This window comes from Xyrauchen texanus, chromosome 8, assembly GCF_025860055.1.
Source record: "Xyrauchen texanus isolate HMW12.3.18 chromosome 8, RBS_HiC_50CHRs, whole genome shotgun sequence".
Classification (NCBI taxonomy): Eukaryota; Metazoa; Chordata; class Actinopteri; order Cypriniformes; family Catostomidae; genus Xyrauchen; species Xyrauchen texanus.
This window is the reverse complement of record NC_068283.1, coordinates 21,650,871-21,667,511: the sequence shown is the minus strand read 5'-3', so window position 1 is coordinate 21,667,511 and position 16,641 is coordinate 21,650,871. Positions and strand designations below refer to the sequence as shown.

At 39.3% G+C, this 16,641-nt stretch overlaps 1 protein-coding gene across 2 annotated transcripts in view; it reads left to right on the top strand.

Annotated features, from left to right (window-relative positions):
• The window catches only part of LOC127647257 (syntaxin-binding protein 4-like), a 68,443-nt gene extending 60,233 nt beyond the window's left edge, over window positions 1-8,210 (top strand). For both annotated transcript variants that reach the window (XM_052131400.1, XM_052131401.1), the window contains exons 17-22: window positions 31-219; window positions 373-489; window positions 730-779; window positions 885-1,015; window positions 5,145-5,202; window positions 6,811-8,210. In XM_052131400.1, the coding sequence (XP_051987360.1) occupies window positions 31-219; window positions 373-489; window positions 730-779; window positions 885-1,015; window positions 5,145-5,202; window positions 6,811-6,844 (579 nt within the window). In that variant the 3' untranslated portion in view covers window positions 6,845-8,210. The remainder of the gene's footprint in view (window positions 1-30; window positions 220-372; window positions 490-729; window positions 780-884; window positions 1,016-5,144; window positions 5,203-6,810) is intronic.
• The last annotated feature ends 8,431 nt before the right edge of the window (window positions 8,211-16,641 follow it).

Genomic DNA, 16,641 nt, shown 5'->3' with positions numbered 1-16,641 from the left:
ATTTTGTTTCTGTGTGTCTGTATGAAACAGAAGGCCACAGCCACAGTGGAGGAGAATAAGTCTCTGAAGAGTAAGCTGCAGGTTGCAGAGGCAGTTCAGAGGCAGACTAACAGTGCCGAGCAGGACTATGAGGAGGTCATTCAGCTGCTGGAGGCTGAAATCAAAGATCTGAAGAACCAGCTATCCGGAAAGAAACAAAGAGGCCTGGAGGCTACCAAAGTAAGCATTCTTTTAAAAATTCTTTCTGCTAAAAATGATTTCACAATATGATGCAATTACTGCAAACAGCTTTTGTAGACCAGGTGAGTGTTATCCAGGGTGGCAATGTATTGTTTCAGGATGAACTAGATTTAAATAGCATTTTCTTCACAGGAAGATGTGATGGAACTGAACAGGAGACTCACTGCCATTGACAGTCAGTTGAGAAAGTCTGAACTGACAAGAAAACACCTGGAGATATCCAACAAGAAGCTTATAGGCTTTGCTCAGGTACCACATTTAAGCTTACTAAATGTAAGTGACACAAGTGACACATTAGTCACACTTAAAAATATCAGAATATCATTACATTATATAACAAAATATGATTCCAAGTGGCATAATTTTTGCATTTACCTGTAATCAACTTGGCTTGAGTGTCCAAATGCAGAGGCCACTGATAGCATTTTCAAATACAAAAGAAATAAAAAAATCAGTGTTTGCAATTACCAATTTGAACTGTTTCAACAGAATGTCCATAAAGTTCTCACCAACACTGGCTTATTTGCAATAGAAAGCGGGTGAGTTTCTCAACATAAACACAATTTGTTGGCAGTGCTTCTCAATTGCATTGTCCCTCTTCTATAACATCATGGCTCACATGACATCACCTTTTCATCCTACAGGAGCATGGGAGCATCTCCAGCGACTGACATCCCCGACACACCCTCCCCCATCCCTGACCCTGCCTGCCAGCTCGCGGCTGAGGCCAAAGAGCTTGTGGATGGTGTGTGTTCCCTTTGCACTGAGGATCACTGTAAGTTGGAAAGACATACAGTACATTGTGTACACAGTGCAAAAGTTTAAGGCAGATGTGTTGTATATGTTGTATAGTGAGGATGTATTAATAAATAATGTCATGAATGTTTTTTATTTATCAATTAACTTCATTCAAATTGCAGTAAACATTAAATCAATATTTGGTGTGTCCATCCTATGCCTTAAAAACAGCACCAATTCTACTCTGTACTCTTGTGCACAGTTCCCCATCTGTCGCTCAGTTCGACGTTGTGTCGAAGAAGCGGCATTAGGGTTCTCTCTTGAGAGCCCCGCGCATCTCAGAATTTGAGAAAAGGCCAGTGAGAAATTGCCAGACAGAATTTGCATGTCCCTCCCCCAGACATACGGGTATAAAGGGAGGGAATCATGCATCTGTCCATTCAGATTTTTTCTTCGGAGCAGAGTGGTTGTGTGGTCCGTGAGCTGCAGTCACTTACTGTTCCACTCATCTCTGTAGAGCATATGCTGTTGGATCTACATTGCATATCAGCGGCTTTCTCCTTCTTTGCACAGCAGTGCAACTTTGCCCCTGGTCGCTTCGACAGCGCTTCGACAGCGCTTTGACAGTGCATCTAAAAGAAAATATTTCTTAAGAGTTTATTTTATCTATAAGAGCAATACACAGCGGTGTTGAACGTCCTTTTTTAGGAAGCGTCTTTATAAAGATGCCCTTCCGCCCCTGTGTAGTTCCTAGATGCAGTCGATTTCTCTCCGCTCCTGCCGGTCACAGATGCTGCCTCGTGTGCCTGGGCAGCAATCACACCGAGGCAGCATTTGTGGATTGTTCGTGTTCTCACTGCAAGAACCTCACCATGGCAACGTTGCTGTCACAGCTAGTCCAGCCACCCCCTACTTTGCTCCTTCTTCCCACGGGATTGAGGATGACCCGGCTGGTGATGGAGGTGATTTGAGGATGGCAGCAGGCTCGGTTTCACCTTTCGCCTTTCTTCCCAGAGGTGCATGATGAGCTGACGAGGTCGTGGAGAGCACCTTTCACTGCCCGCAACTGACTTCCTCGCTCATCCGGCCTCACTTCCCTCAATGGCAGGGTTGCCCACGGGTACTTGACCTACCCAGGTGAACAGAGCGGTTGTGATCCATCTGTGTCCCGAGAACGCTGCCACCTGACGGGATCACTCGGTGCTCCCCTCCAAGGGCTGTAGGATGACCACCAAAGCCTACAGCGCCGCTGGACAGTCTGCCTCCGCCCTGCATGCCATGGCCCTCCTGCAAGTTCATGAGATGAAGAAGGGTTTCTACAGCCCTTACTTCATCATAGTTCAAACTCCTGTTCAAAATGCTCATGAAAAGACACATTCTAACTTGCGTCTAGCATCTAGATTGGTTCACAAGATTTCTTCCATGTCTCTATCTTGCCTCAACACAAACCCATCCTACGGTTTGCATTCGATGGCCAGGCATATCAGTACAAGGTCCTTCCCTTCGGCATGTCCCTGTCCCCTCACGTCTTCACGAAGGTTGCAGAGGCAGCCCTTGCCCCGCTAAGGGAAGTGGGCATCTGCATACTCAATTACCTTGATGACTGGCTCATCCTAGTCCACTCTTGAGAATTACTGTGCACCCACAGGGACCAGGTGCTCAGGCACCTCAGCCGTCTAGGGCTTCAGGTCAACTGGGAAAAGAGCAAGCTCGCTCCAGTTCAGAGCATATCTTTTCTCGGCATGGAGTTAGACTGTCTCAATGACAGCGCGCCTCACCATTGAGCGTGCACAGTCAGTGCTGAAATGCCTCACCTTGTTCAAGCCAGACACAGCGGATCCTCTAAAACAATTCCAGAGGCTCCTGGGGCATATGGCATCCTCCGCAGAGGTCGCAGCACTGGGTTTGATGCATATGAGACCGCTTCTGTACTGGCTCCAGACTCGAGTCCCGAGATTGGCATGGCACTGTCCATTCAGACAGCACCGCAACGGTAGTGTACATAAATTGCCAAGGCGACGTGCGCTCTCATCATATATCACAACTCACCCGCCATCACCTCCTTTGGAGCCAGAAGTTCACATCCCAGGCAACCTCAACACAGCAGTGGACGTGCTGTCACCCCCAGGCGGTCCAGCTGATTTGGGAGCGGTTCGGGAATGCACAGACAGACCTGTTTGCTTGCCAAGAGACCTCCCATTGCCTGCTCTGGAACTCCCTAATGAAGGCTCCCCTCAGGACAGATGCACTGGCACACAGCTTGCCCCCTAGGGCTGCGCAAGTATGCATTTCCCCCAGTGAGCCTACTTGGGTGCTATGCAAGGTCAGGGAGGACAAGGAACAAGTCACTCTGGTGGTGCCCTACTGGCCCACACAGACTTGGTTCTCAGATCTTATGTTCCTCACGACAGCCCCTCCCTGGCGAATTCACCTGAGGAAGGACCTTCTTTCTCAGGGACGGGGCACCCTCTGGCATCCGCGCCCAGACCTCTGGAATATCCACGTCTGGCCCCTGGATGGGATGTGGAAGATCTAAGTGGCTTACCACCTGCTCAGGCCTAGACATGATCAACCAAGCCAGAGCTCCCTCTACCAGGCAACTTTACACCCTAAAGTGGCACTTGTTTGTGTTCTTCCTGGTCCGAAGACACGCAGAGGTGCTCAGTCAGGTCAGTGCTCTCATTTCTGCTGGCGAGGTTTAAGGGGAGGCTGTCCCCCTTCATCTTGAAGGTGAATGTAGCCGCTATCACGGCCCACCATGACGCAGTGGACGGCAAGTCCTTGGGTAAGCACGACTTGATTATCAGGTTCCTTAGAGGCGCCCAGAGTTTGAATCCTCCCCGGCCAAGCCTGTTCCCCTCCTGGGATCTCTCAGTGGTCCTCTCAGGCCTTCAGAGACCCCCCTTTCAAGCCGCTAGAATCAATCGAGCTCAAAGCCCTCTCCTTGAAGGCGGCCCTCCTGAATGCACTCGCTTCCATCAAGAGGGTTGAGGACCTGCAAGCATTCTCTGTCAGCGACACCTGCCTGGATTTCTGTTCGGCCCGGCTCGGGCTACGTGCCCAAGGTTCCTACGACCCCCTTAAGGGACCAAGTAGTGAACCTGCATGCGCTGCCCCGGAAGGAGGCAGACCCAGCCTTTTTGTTGCTGCATCCAGTGTGTGCTTTGTGTACCTATGTGGAACGCACACAGAGCTTTAGATGTTCTGAGCAGCTCTTTGTCTGCTTTGGTGGACAGCAGAAAGGGAACGCTTTCTCCAAACAGAAGCTTTCCCACTGGATTGTTGATGCCATCGCATTGGCCTATAACACCCAGTCCGTGCCCACCCCCTTGCGGGTTTGAGCACACTCGACAAGAAGTGTGGCATCCTTGTGGGCACTTTGTAAAATTACCTCCCTAGCAGACATGTGCAGAGCAGCGGGCTGGGCAACACCCAATACCTTTACGAGATTTTACAATCTCAAGGTTGAGTCTGTCTTGTCCCATGTTTTCTCAGCGCCGAGCCAGTAGAATGCGATAACGTGGAACAACTGACAGGGTACCGTTTGCACCTAGTGACTTTCGCCTCCACTGAGGCAATCATGTGCACTCTTATCCCAGGAGATCCCAATAACTTGGCTCCCTGGATGACACCTCCCTAGCCCTCTGGTCCGTAAATTCAGCGGAGGAATTCCCCGACCAGACCCACTACGGGTACTAAAACTACACTGTACAGGAATAGGTGCTCCACATGACGGGCCCTTGTGTGGATTAATCCCCCTGTGTATATTGTCCACAGTACGGTCCCCCTACGCCGTGTTTGTTGCAACTCCTCCCTCACAGCAGTTAGGATCTACCACCACGCCATTCCACACATTTAGCTATTTGTGCCTTAAGTATCTGAATACTTTTTGGCACCACTGTAGTATATTAATACTTTTGGGGGCCACCATAAACTGCTTTAGGCACCTAACCTGAGCAGCTCTTCAACGCTCTGTTTTTCAGTCCGTTGAATGGTCTGCTGGTGTTGCATGTGAAATATGTTTCATTTTGTACAATCTGTTTGGCGGTGACAGGAGGATTTACATAATCTCTTGAACTCATCACTGACACATGGCTTTGAACTGATTTGACCTTGTGTTGTCACAACATTATTCTCATTCAATACCATTTGATTGTGTTTTGTAGCATTACCGCAGTATGTAGAGGGATGCATTGCGAAGGCCAGAGAGGACTCTGATTCAGAGTGAGTGACCACCACTGTGGGTTTGTTGCTTTTAGAAAGAATCAGCATTTTTCCCTTCTCTGCTGCTGTCAGCTGGCTTCATCTCCAACCAAATGTTAATTTCACTGTCACAAAACCCCTCACTATAACTGCTAGTCTTGCAAAGTCTGTCAGTTACCCAGTTTGACAAGTAGTATTGGAAAGCTGTGCAGCACGTGTCACACATGGTTAAAAACATTAACATTCAGGATCAGATTAATTTTCATGTAAGGATCGTATTCATATGAGAATATGACATTAAACATCTTTACTATAGACCAGAATGTCTAAATTATTTTAAAAAATGATTAAAAGGACTAAAATTCACTTTAATACACACCTTTTAAGTGCAGAATACACTGTTCTGCAATTTAACGTCTGTGTTAATTAACTGTTTCTCGATATACTCGCAGATTCTGTACTGCCTTTGCAATGTAAAGTCGACTACAGAATTTTTTTCATTGTGATTAATACAGTATGTTAACTGCAATTGAACACAGCAAACATAAATCTCTAAACCCCTCTTATTATATTTCTTATTCTAAACTGCATTCTCAAATATACTGATCCAAGTCATGGAAGCCTGATTAATTTCAGTCAATCTGGGGTCAATTTTTGTATTCTAGTTCTTCCATTTATAATCTACTTTGCAGCAATGGCTGTTAGGTCCAAATTATGGTTCCTCTGAAAAAAGAAACCTTTCTTTTTACATATTCGCAGAATATTTAATATTTTCCAAAAGATTTTACCTGCATCACCCAGCCGTAGTCACTATTTATACAGTTCAACTATGCATATTGATTTAGTGTTAGAACCTCACAATTTAAGTACTTACCATTAATTTTTTTTCTTCATTTAGTTTCAAAGTTGATCTTAAATCAATTTTATAATTTGCATTAAAGTCTTAAAATGTCTTAAAGGAATATACACATTTTCCATACTACTTAAGCTCAATCAACAGCATTTGTGGTGTAAAGTTACCTGATTACAAAATAAAAAATAATATTGACTCATCCCTCCTTTCCTAAAAAACAATTAAAATAAAATCTATGTTACAGTGAGACAATTACAACGTAAGGGAATAGGGCCAAATATTGGATGGTTTAAAGGCAGAAATGTTAAAACTTTTGTGTAAATTGACCTGTAATGTTGTTTAAATTGTCATTTTTCATTTTACGTTTTTAGGGTTTACGGCAATTGTCATCATGGCAGCAAAGATGTAAGATGGGATATAACTTTACAGAGAAAAGATTTGATCACATTACAGAAATATTGACACTCATATTGTTGACATCATATGAATATGCTTTTGAAACACTATTTTAACATTTACAAATTGGCCCCCATTCACTACTAGATTTACACCATTATAAGTGACTCACTGTAACCTCGATTTTTGCTTTTTTTTAAAGAAAAGTTGGGGTAAGTCTAAATAAATTTTTGTGGTAATCAGCATTATGCCACAAATGTTGTCGATTGAGCTTAATATGAATTGAACTCAGAGTATTCCTGTAAACATGCAGATGCCATGTGAACATGCAGACTTGACCCTGTGATACTCATAATGAACCATCATGCTCCTTTTTGTAGCCTCGTTCACTGGCCACAGCCTCCCCTCATCTGAGATCCTGCTGTAGAGAGCAGACGTCAGTAGAGGATCTGGGATGGAAAGGAACTGAATCTCAGAAGACGGAGTGAGGTTGAACTGAAAAATACTGGGGAAAAAAAGAGACTGTAAAATTTTCCCATATGGGTTTAATTTCTTCAGTTCATTGTTCATCAACACAAGTGATATCGGAGGCCTGAGAAGACAGCTCTACTGATCAAAAGAGTGTTTTTTTTTTATTTAAAAAAAACACAGCAGTCCATGTACATATATGTACACTTGTAGCATTACTCAGTGTCATAATGTAGATTGAAAATGAAAACAAACAAGCAAGAAAACCCCACCATCCATTATAGAAGTGACTTTGAAATGCTCAAGGGTAATTTTGATCAATGTGCCATGTGCAACATTTACTGTATTTCAGTAGATTAAGTGGTTACAATGCACAGTTATAGAGAAGCTGCAATATTAAAAAGAGAAAGAGAGCTTTCTCTATGATGATGTTTCATCATACATTATATCTCCCCATTAAATAATGTAATGTAAACACATGTGGCAGACCTCTCTATTAGAGTTAGGTAATAACATGTTTTACATTTCACTTAGGGAACTTGGGGCACAGTCCCCACTTTTCATCATTTGATATGATGCTTATTTGTATTTGTTCTGAGAAGTGCTATGATGTTTTGAAGATTTTATATTTTGAGTCCAAATCTTTTATTATTGAGGACACATGGACATGCTTGCTTCAAAGTATGTACACAGTTGCTGTTATAATCCTTGTAATTCTTGCAGTTAAATCCTCTGATGTCCTCTTCGTGTCCTTGTTGTTTGTCATTCTGTGCTCAGACACATTTGAAGTACAGGTAGTCCAATGTTAGCCAGCATCCTTTTCCATTACTATCAGGTATAGTCTGTTAAGTGCTTAGGAAAATAATACTTCATAGCTTCTTTCTTTGATGGACGGTAACTTTGGTCATTTCAGAAGTGCATCTTAGTTCTTGTGTCCTCATGACTATACTGATTGTACTAGGAGAATTTTGGTTGTCATGGCATCATTGAGTAATGGAGGTCATATTCAAATACATCCATTCAGCTAAACAAAAAGTTCAGATTACTGCTCTCATAACCACACTGTATTCAACTGTTTTATTTTGGAATATATTGTAGCATCACTTCTCTCAGTGTGTAATACGGACGGTGGTAACATTCATTTCCTGAGAATAAAGGTGGAACCGTTTGTAACAATAATTGTAAAGTTATGCAGGTTAGAAAATATAAATAACAGCACATGCTCTAAAAATGCTGACCTGTAGTCCTGTGATTTTACTAGATTGCATCATATGTGTGGCCTAAATATCTTTCTTTTAATGTTTTTATTAAAGTCAGAACAAATTTGTGCTTTTGTCTGCTTTTTCTCGGTTGACATTATCAAGAGCTCTTTTTGTTCTGAAAGAACATGCAAATTAATTTAAGTGCTCTAATTAGGTTAAATGCTGTGAAAGGAATATTAGTGTTTATGTCAGGGAGGTGAATTCAACAAACCCCAATGATGACACTTAAAAGTCAGAGTGGATTTGTCTGCCAGTTTCAAAACCACTGATTAACTGGAACCAAATGCGCTGATGCATATGTGCCGGTATACATTTTGTTGTGCCAAAGCTGGCTCATGATACAATATTTGCTTAGCAAGAGCTGCATGCTAACATGGTCTTAATGCTTGTGTAATAGGCAGTCACAACAGCTTGTGCAAGTCTTATTATTTTTTTATTTGTTAGATACTGTATGACCATGCACAGCTGTATTATTTCTTAAAGAAATGCATGACTGGATTTGACATTTCTGTAACTTACAGCAAAGGGTAAATGCTCTTTTTTAAAGCACTTTATACATCAATTATTCTCAGATAAGCATGCAATGGAGATGCAAAGTGAGTTTGTTTTTATTTTTATATCTGCAGTTATTAAATGAATTCCATAATTCTATCTATCTATCTATCTATCTATCTATCTATCTGATCTATCTATCTATCTATCTATCTATCTATCTATCTATCTCTATCATCATCTCAGAATATCTATCATTATATATATAGAGAGAGAGAGAGAGAGAGAGAGAGATCATCTCAGAATATCTATCTATCTATCATCTCAGAATATCTCTGTGTATATATCTACCTGACTGGCAGTCTTACTGTAATGCCTGTATATCCTTCAAACTTCTAAATTAAAACTAATTGAAACTGTCAGCCAAGGATTTCTCAAGCCAACATAAAAGTTTATCATTGACCTATTTAGTTATTATTCTTATTCTAATTATATGAATATAATTAATAGTTATTATATAATTGTTGCATTGTAATTATTAGTGTAACGATCAAATTAAACATTTCAATAGTTTTTTAAATACAATATCTGTCTTGTGGAAAACACAAAAACAGTCAACAATTAAAACAGTTCAGAAATATTTTATTTAAAATGGCAAACATTTACACAATTTATCTTTTTTTCATGAATTATCTTAAAGAGTATGAATTATAAAATTCTGAGTTTAGCACAAATTTAGTCAAGTTCAGAACAAAACATTCACTGTTTAGCACACAACACAAGCTGTTCTTTTTACACAGAAAAAGCTAACTGATGTGGCATACTCATATGCATAATAACAATTTCAAAACAACACAAACTCATCTGTGATGGATAAGTCTTCTGCTTGGCAATGTCATGCTGAATATTTCATAACCTCAGCACTGGGAAGTGAAGCCCTTTAACCAACAACATAATCAGGCAATTCCAACCTATAAATACATTTCTAGAATAACCCTGTACAGAATAGACTGAAAATCACTAAAGAATATCAGATGTACTCATGGTATCGAGTAATGAGTACAAAGTGATCATTTTATGACACCTGGAGACCTGGAGTCATACCCACTATTGTGTTTCCATGAGGAGTCTCTCCATGCAGAAAATCATCTTCTTCCTCCATGGACCCCTGCAAGACCAGATCAAGTGTTAACAGTTATTCTTTGATGAGAGTAAATTATTAAGATGAGCACCTCATGCACAAATCCAAAAGGGTTTAAAGATTTATAAAAAGCTTGTAATTGACACCCATCTTATTAAAAAGCTTCAGTTTACTTACAGTGGCCTCAAAAAGCTTTTAGGCACTTCAGTATGAATTTATTGCATTACATCAACCCAAGTTTCCCTCAAGTTATCACTGGTGTCCTGACAGAGTAACCACAGATGTGTTCATCATTAACCATGGACACGTTCACCAGTAATTGTGTAGTTTAGTCGTGAAGTGTTCAGCAGAGAGATCATTTCAGAGCTTGCTGAGAATAAACGTTGTTCCGTGTAATGTGTGTCCAAGACGAGATCCACGTGCAATCCATTGAATACGGACACTTTTAATACCCTTTCTGTTCTTTACAGTCAGTTGTGATCAAAAACCACTACAAAAAATCTATCATTCTAATCTTGCATCGCACCGATGAGGTAAAGCAGTTTGAGTCCTCTCTAGTTTACATGCGCTGATTTAAAGACGCTGTTTACAGGACTGCCAGTTTTAGTTAGAGACAATACCGGTTTTAGCACGTTCAACAAATCAATGTAAATACTTGTAAATAGTACAAATGATGCAATTTAACAATAAACATGTAACAAAATAATATGTGCCAAGACAGATGATTAAAGAATAGTTCATCCAAAAATAAAAATTCTCTCATCATTTACTCACCTTCATGTGTGTGAATTTTTTTCTGCTGGACAAAAATGAACAATTTTAGAAAAATATCTCAGCACTCTAGGTCCTCACAATGCAAATGAATAGTGACCAAAACTCTGAAGTCAAGTATAAAAGTAATCCATAATGCTCCAGTTGTTAAATCTACGGATCAATTTTTAAGTAATTTTTTACTACAAAATTCTCTTTCCTGCCCTTTTGTGAATCCACAAAAACAAAAAAATAAGAATGTGGAAGTGAAAGTAGAGATTTATAGTAAAAAAAAATACTTAAATATTCATGTTTCTCACCCACACCTAACCTTTCACTTCAGAACATATGGATTTAACCACTGTAGTCATACGGATTACTTTTATGGTGACTTTATGTGTGTTTTGGATCTTCAAATTTCTAGCCATCTTTCATTTTGAGGATCACTTGAGCTGAAATATTCTTCTAAATGTCTCTGTGTTTTGTAGATGAAAGAAGGTCATAGGCCTACACATTTGGGATTCGTGAGGGTGAGTAAATGATGAGAGAATTTTCTTTTTTTGGGAAACTATTCCTTTAACTATTGAACTTCATTGTATCAAATATGAGATACATACAACACAGGCAAAAACTTGACCCTGTGTATCCAGCAGCAGCCTGTCTCAGGATGGTGGACTGGGAAGGGCTTTGTAACAGCTTCCATATGTGATTTAAGAAGGCTTAAGCCAAACCCTGAAAAAAGCAAGTCTACATTTAGAAACAAACACATCTCATGTCTCTTACATTATCCCTCTTAATATGTCCTCAATAAATGCCTTCTACATGACATGTTATCAAAATATGCACAATGTTAAAAATCAACTGTTGTCAATGAAATGCTTTGTTAAAGTGCAATTCATCGGCAGTAAAAGTCGGTTTTGTTTGCAGTAGAACAGGAAACTTTCCAGGCAAAGGCTGCACAGAACATGCAGTACTGCATGTGACAGAAACTGTGAGTGGGAAGCATCACCTTATCAAATACAGACAACAAAGTCAGTAGCCTGGCTGCAGCATTCTGCACTAGTTGCAGATGGGACAGTTGCCGCTGACAGACCTCTGCATAGAGAGAGTTACAATAGTCTGAGGTAATAAAACCATGAACAACTGTCTCTAAGGGTTTTAGCCAAGAAATCATTTTGAGCTGGTAAAAGCTTAACATTAAGGGTGTGATAGCCGGGTTTAGCACCTTGTTGTGGTGCTAATCAGGACTTTTGGGCAAAATACTGATGAATTTAGAAAAAAAAAAAAATATCTGAGCTTTGTTTACATCCTTTGCCTTTTAAATGTTTATCATCGCCGAGGTGACTAATAATTTGGTTTATTTCTGTTTTAATTTTTAAGACACAATGATACATCGACATACAACTCTCATACAAGTATGCCATCTACAGGTCTATTGTTACACTGTTACATTGTTTGATAGCCTCGAATATCACACAATGTATGAGAATATACATTTGTTTACGTGATTAAATATATTTCAATATATATATCATGTATCATATTCAGGTGCAATGGGAAAAGTGATTACAGTACGTTACTACGAAACACGTTGTGAATAAATAAGAAATGTCAACAGCACAAACGTCTTGGATCTTAAGTTCGGGCAGCAGGACATTCATTTCAATGTGAGATCAGTTTGGCAACTGGTAATGAAGAGAACTGAGTAAACTTAAAAGTTTAAACTTTTAAACTTAAAACTTTATTCCGGACGCTGTCAAAGCCTCGGCTATTTCTATTTTTTGCATCCTTTATCCGAACGAATTCAATTTCAGCTTGTTTATTTAAGATTAAATAACGCTCCCATGTAGCCTACATTACTGATGCTAGCTTGTAAAATATAGGTAAACAGAAGAGCGCTCGAACTCGCCTTATCAACTGTGTGACGCGCGTGCACGCGAAGAGAAAGTATGAATTTTGGAGTGAGATTTCAGTACAACACCGCCCCTGAATGTTAGTCTTATTGGGTGAACATGTCCAGACCACACCGAGAATGATCGGGGGAAAGTGCTTAATTGTCATAAAATTAATGCCACTATGGAAAAAATGCAATGGTCCTAAATCAGACTTCATTCTACTAAATGCTGCTTTGAATTTGGGGTGACAAAATGTATGTTCTTTAAAGGTTTTGTGATATTATTGTAAAATAGTAACATGTCAACTCTGTCAATAAACATACGTTCTTCTAGTTTATATGGGCAATAGTTTCACACAGTTATAGCTTAAACAAATTGTTTTAATGTACACTGAAAAACATGGATTTACTTAAAATACTGTATATATATGAAGCAGTTTTCCACTTCGCTTCTTAAGTAAATTCAACTTGTTGTACTGGCCTCCTGGAGATGAAGATGAAGTTGAGAGGTGGGATAAGAAAGAGAGGCAGTTTGTGAAGGTCAAGCGTCCAGAGGTTGTGAAGAAATACAACAAGGGCATGGGAGGGGTGGACAAGCTTGATCAGCTAATCAGCCTTTACAGGATTGATATCAAACAGAGGCGGCGGCAGCAGATTTTGCCGGGGCTTCAGCCCCGAATGTTTTGAGTGTAGCCCCGTATGTATTTTGAAAAGTTGACTGACAAATATGAAACCGGACAAAAGCCTATGTAAACCCCCGAAATCATAAGTTGCCTTATTTCTTTGTGCTTTGGCTTTGCACATACTGCATACAGCCTGTAAAAATAGACATAGGTATAATCTAGCCTATAGAATAAGTTCCTTTGCTGTCGGTAGCCTATGGGCGACTCCGTTTATTCCTCTCTGTTGAATATGCAGCGGGAGGAGCTACGGACAAAAAATTGACAAAAAATTACAATTAAAGAGTGTTGAAATTTGTAATATTTGTATTTGGTCTCATTTATAGTCTGGATGTTTTGTGGCCCCTTTAAATATAGTTCACAAAACCAAGCACTCTCAACGAACGTTGCCGCCTATTTCAAATACGTCAGAGTGTCCACGAATTTTCGATAGCGTTGTTGGCAGGGCAGCCAGAGCGAATTTTGACGCTCTCGCCGCCTCTGGTCTGAAGGCACGGTTAGGCTCAGGAAGGAACTGAGACACCTTTTTTTTTTTTCACCTTGCGGTTATTATTTTTTTATTTTATTTTTTTCTCCACTTTGTGGTTCAGGGCTTCCGTAAACTCTAACGTTTTCCAGATGCAAATAATATTCCAAAGCGGACGTGGGCACCAGAGACGATCATGCTGATCCACATCGATAGATGGCAGTACATCGTCTAACATTACTGTAACATCGGTACTGAAAAGAAGAGCAAAGCAAATGCTAGCTAGAGAACAACTGAATGCCCCTTTAAGCCTGTCATATGCTTCCATACTCACACGCTGCGTTTCCAGTTGCGCCACAAGGGAAGGTAAACATACTTGAGCGCCGATGCAAAAATGTCTGATGGGAGATGGTATTCACATTCATTTGGAATAACCTGTATTTGAACCAACTGTAAGGAGGAGTATGTGTTTCTATTTCATCCCTCGGTCCTTATTCCCTTCTTTTACTATAGCAGGTGTCATTCAGGTGACATTCCTTGAAAGACTGTGATCTTTTCCACATAAATGATCTGATTTCGTCCTGTTAGCTTTTATATCTAGAAAATACATTTCCTGTTCTTTTTGCATTGTTGTGGATAACTCATAATAATTAAAAATGGTACTTCGGAATTCTTATATGTGTGTTTGTTTTGGCCAGTTACTAAAAATGACTTGCTGAGTTATTAACAAGATTATTTGAATGTTATTCAAATTCAGAAACTCATTTAGCAATGTTTGAAGTTCTTGAATGAAATTTTGGTACTTTTTAAAACATTTTTAATTGAAGTTGCACCACGGGCTGCATGCAAGAAACAGAAAGTAGTTGATATGTGGCAACTTCACAATTATGACAACAAACTTAAATGAAACAATTCTTGAGTTTTATTCACATTTTTCTCAATTGTCTAACAATTACAATTATTCAAACCCAGAATAAAAGGGCATTTCAGAAACTATTATGCCAAAATCATGACATGATTTGTGAATGTATTTTTTGTTGTACATACATGGCAGACAGCTAGCACACACCAGACATTTTTGCCCTTCTAAGATTAGAAAGTGTGTGATCCTGCTAATCCACTTAGACAATCAGTACAGGACAAGTTTTTATCCATGTTACCCAGCACCGCCCTCAAAATCTCATTTGATCTATGTGTTGATCTGTCTTCAATGACAATTCTGCATGGTTAAACACATCGCATAAACTTTCTTTAGAACAGCACCATATGAAACTTTACAACCTGCAAACAACTATTAAACTTGACAAATCTAAATTTTGTAAATTGTATAAAGCAATACATAAACCTTTTTTTATTTTTAAGTTTAACAAAATGTCAAACTTTTGAATTCTGCATACCATACAAATAAATTATGTAAACCTTATGAGTGAATGGGTCCTGATTTCAGTTAAAAAAAACATGAAACTTATCTCAGTGAATCAACAGTAATAGTAATAGTTTTTAAAATAATTTGTCAACCAGCTAAGAAATTATCATTCAGAATGCAATTATGTTTGCATAACATACACAGCATGTCTATAGAAGTCATAGATTCTAAGATAATAATTATAATAATTGTTATTTTACAGTAAATAAGGTATTTGTGTTGAATGGCAAGCTCATGTAATACAAGCAGGCAATTCAAGTAAAGGAATGTTTTAGAAATGTTTCAGCATAAATATAAATTCAAGGTGTACACATGTTAATTATTATATAATATATGTATAATGTAATTTTAATAGAACTCTTGATAATATTGTAAATGACAATATTTATATATATATATATATATAATTTAGTTATTTATTTATTTTAAACACGACCCTAGTAGTGTACCAGTGTGGGACAGAAGAGTTCATCCGCAAAGGCTCAAAGTTGTTCATGTGTGCCAATGTATCGCTATTTCTCCTCATCTGTCAGAAGCCCTTTTTTAGGCCCATGACCCAGGCTAAGGCCACAGCTGCTGTGCCATCCCCACTCTGCCGTGAGAAACATAAGAATGTGGCCTAGATGAATGCTGAACAGTTTATGAATGCTGACATTAGGTAGAGAAATCAGAACGAAATTCAGAAACTGCAAGAAAAGGAGGACAAAAAGAGGTTAAATGGTTATTTACCCCCAAAAAATTAAAATTCTGTCATCAATTACTCACCCTTGTATTGTTTCAATCAAACACATACTTCTATGCAACACAAAATGAGATGTTAGGCAGAATGTTAGCCTCAGTCATCATTCACTTCCAGCGCATCTTTATTACATACAATGAAAGTAAATGTTCTGTGACAGTCTCTAAAATTTTATGTTTAAATAAATAAATAAATAAATAAAAAAAGTAACATGGGTTTGGAATGTCACGGAGGTGAGTACTGTAAATGACAACAGCATTGCCATTATTATTATTATTTTTTTTTTTTGTGAACTGTACCTTTAATGCACATAAATGTGTATGACAAGATCATACAAACGAACAGAATGCATATTGACAAAGCAAATGATATGGCAAAGGAAGTGCTTATCTGACTGTTATGTATATATATGCAAACAACAGATTATGGAAATGTGTGACATAATGGTGTTACTTATCTGCATGAATGGCCAGTACATATGTCCAATCTAATAGGTAAAAATATACAGGAAAAAACAAAGAAGGAGGGTGAGAATGATGGTGTTTTACAAATATATTTTTTAGATTGTTATGACTGTTGTTTGTGCAAAAACACTTTACTGTACTAATATCATAAGTGAAGCTAAAGCAAATTATTAAAATATAAAAGACAGGGCATTCTACACTGCTATTTTAGTGGCAGTCCTTAAAAGTGCACTCAGTAACATTTTGTTGGTGTCATCTTGGACTTACAGTGACAGCTAGTGGTGTGGATGCTTGAGGTGTGGTTGAGATTATTGAGTGCACTTTTAACGGATTGGATGCGTGAAATAGGCTACATGTGAGAGCACTGAATATCTATAATCTGCAGAAAACCGCCCGATCTTCCCGGGAAACGACGTTCCAAGGCCCGTA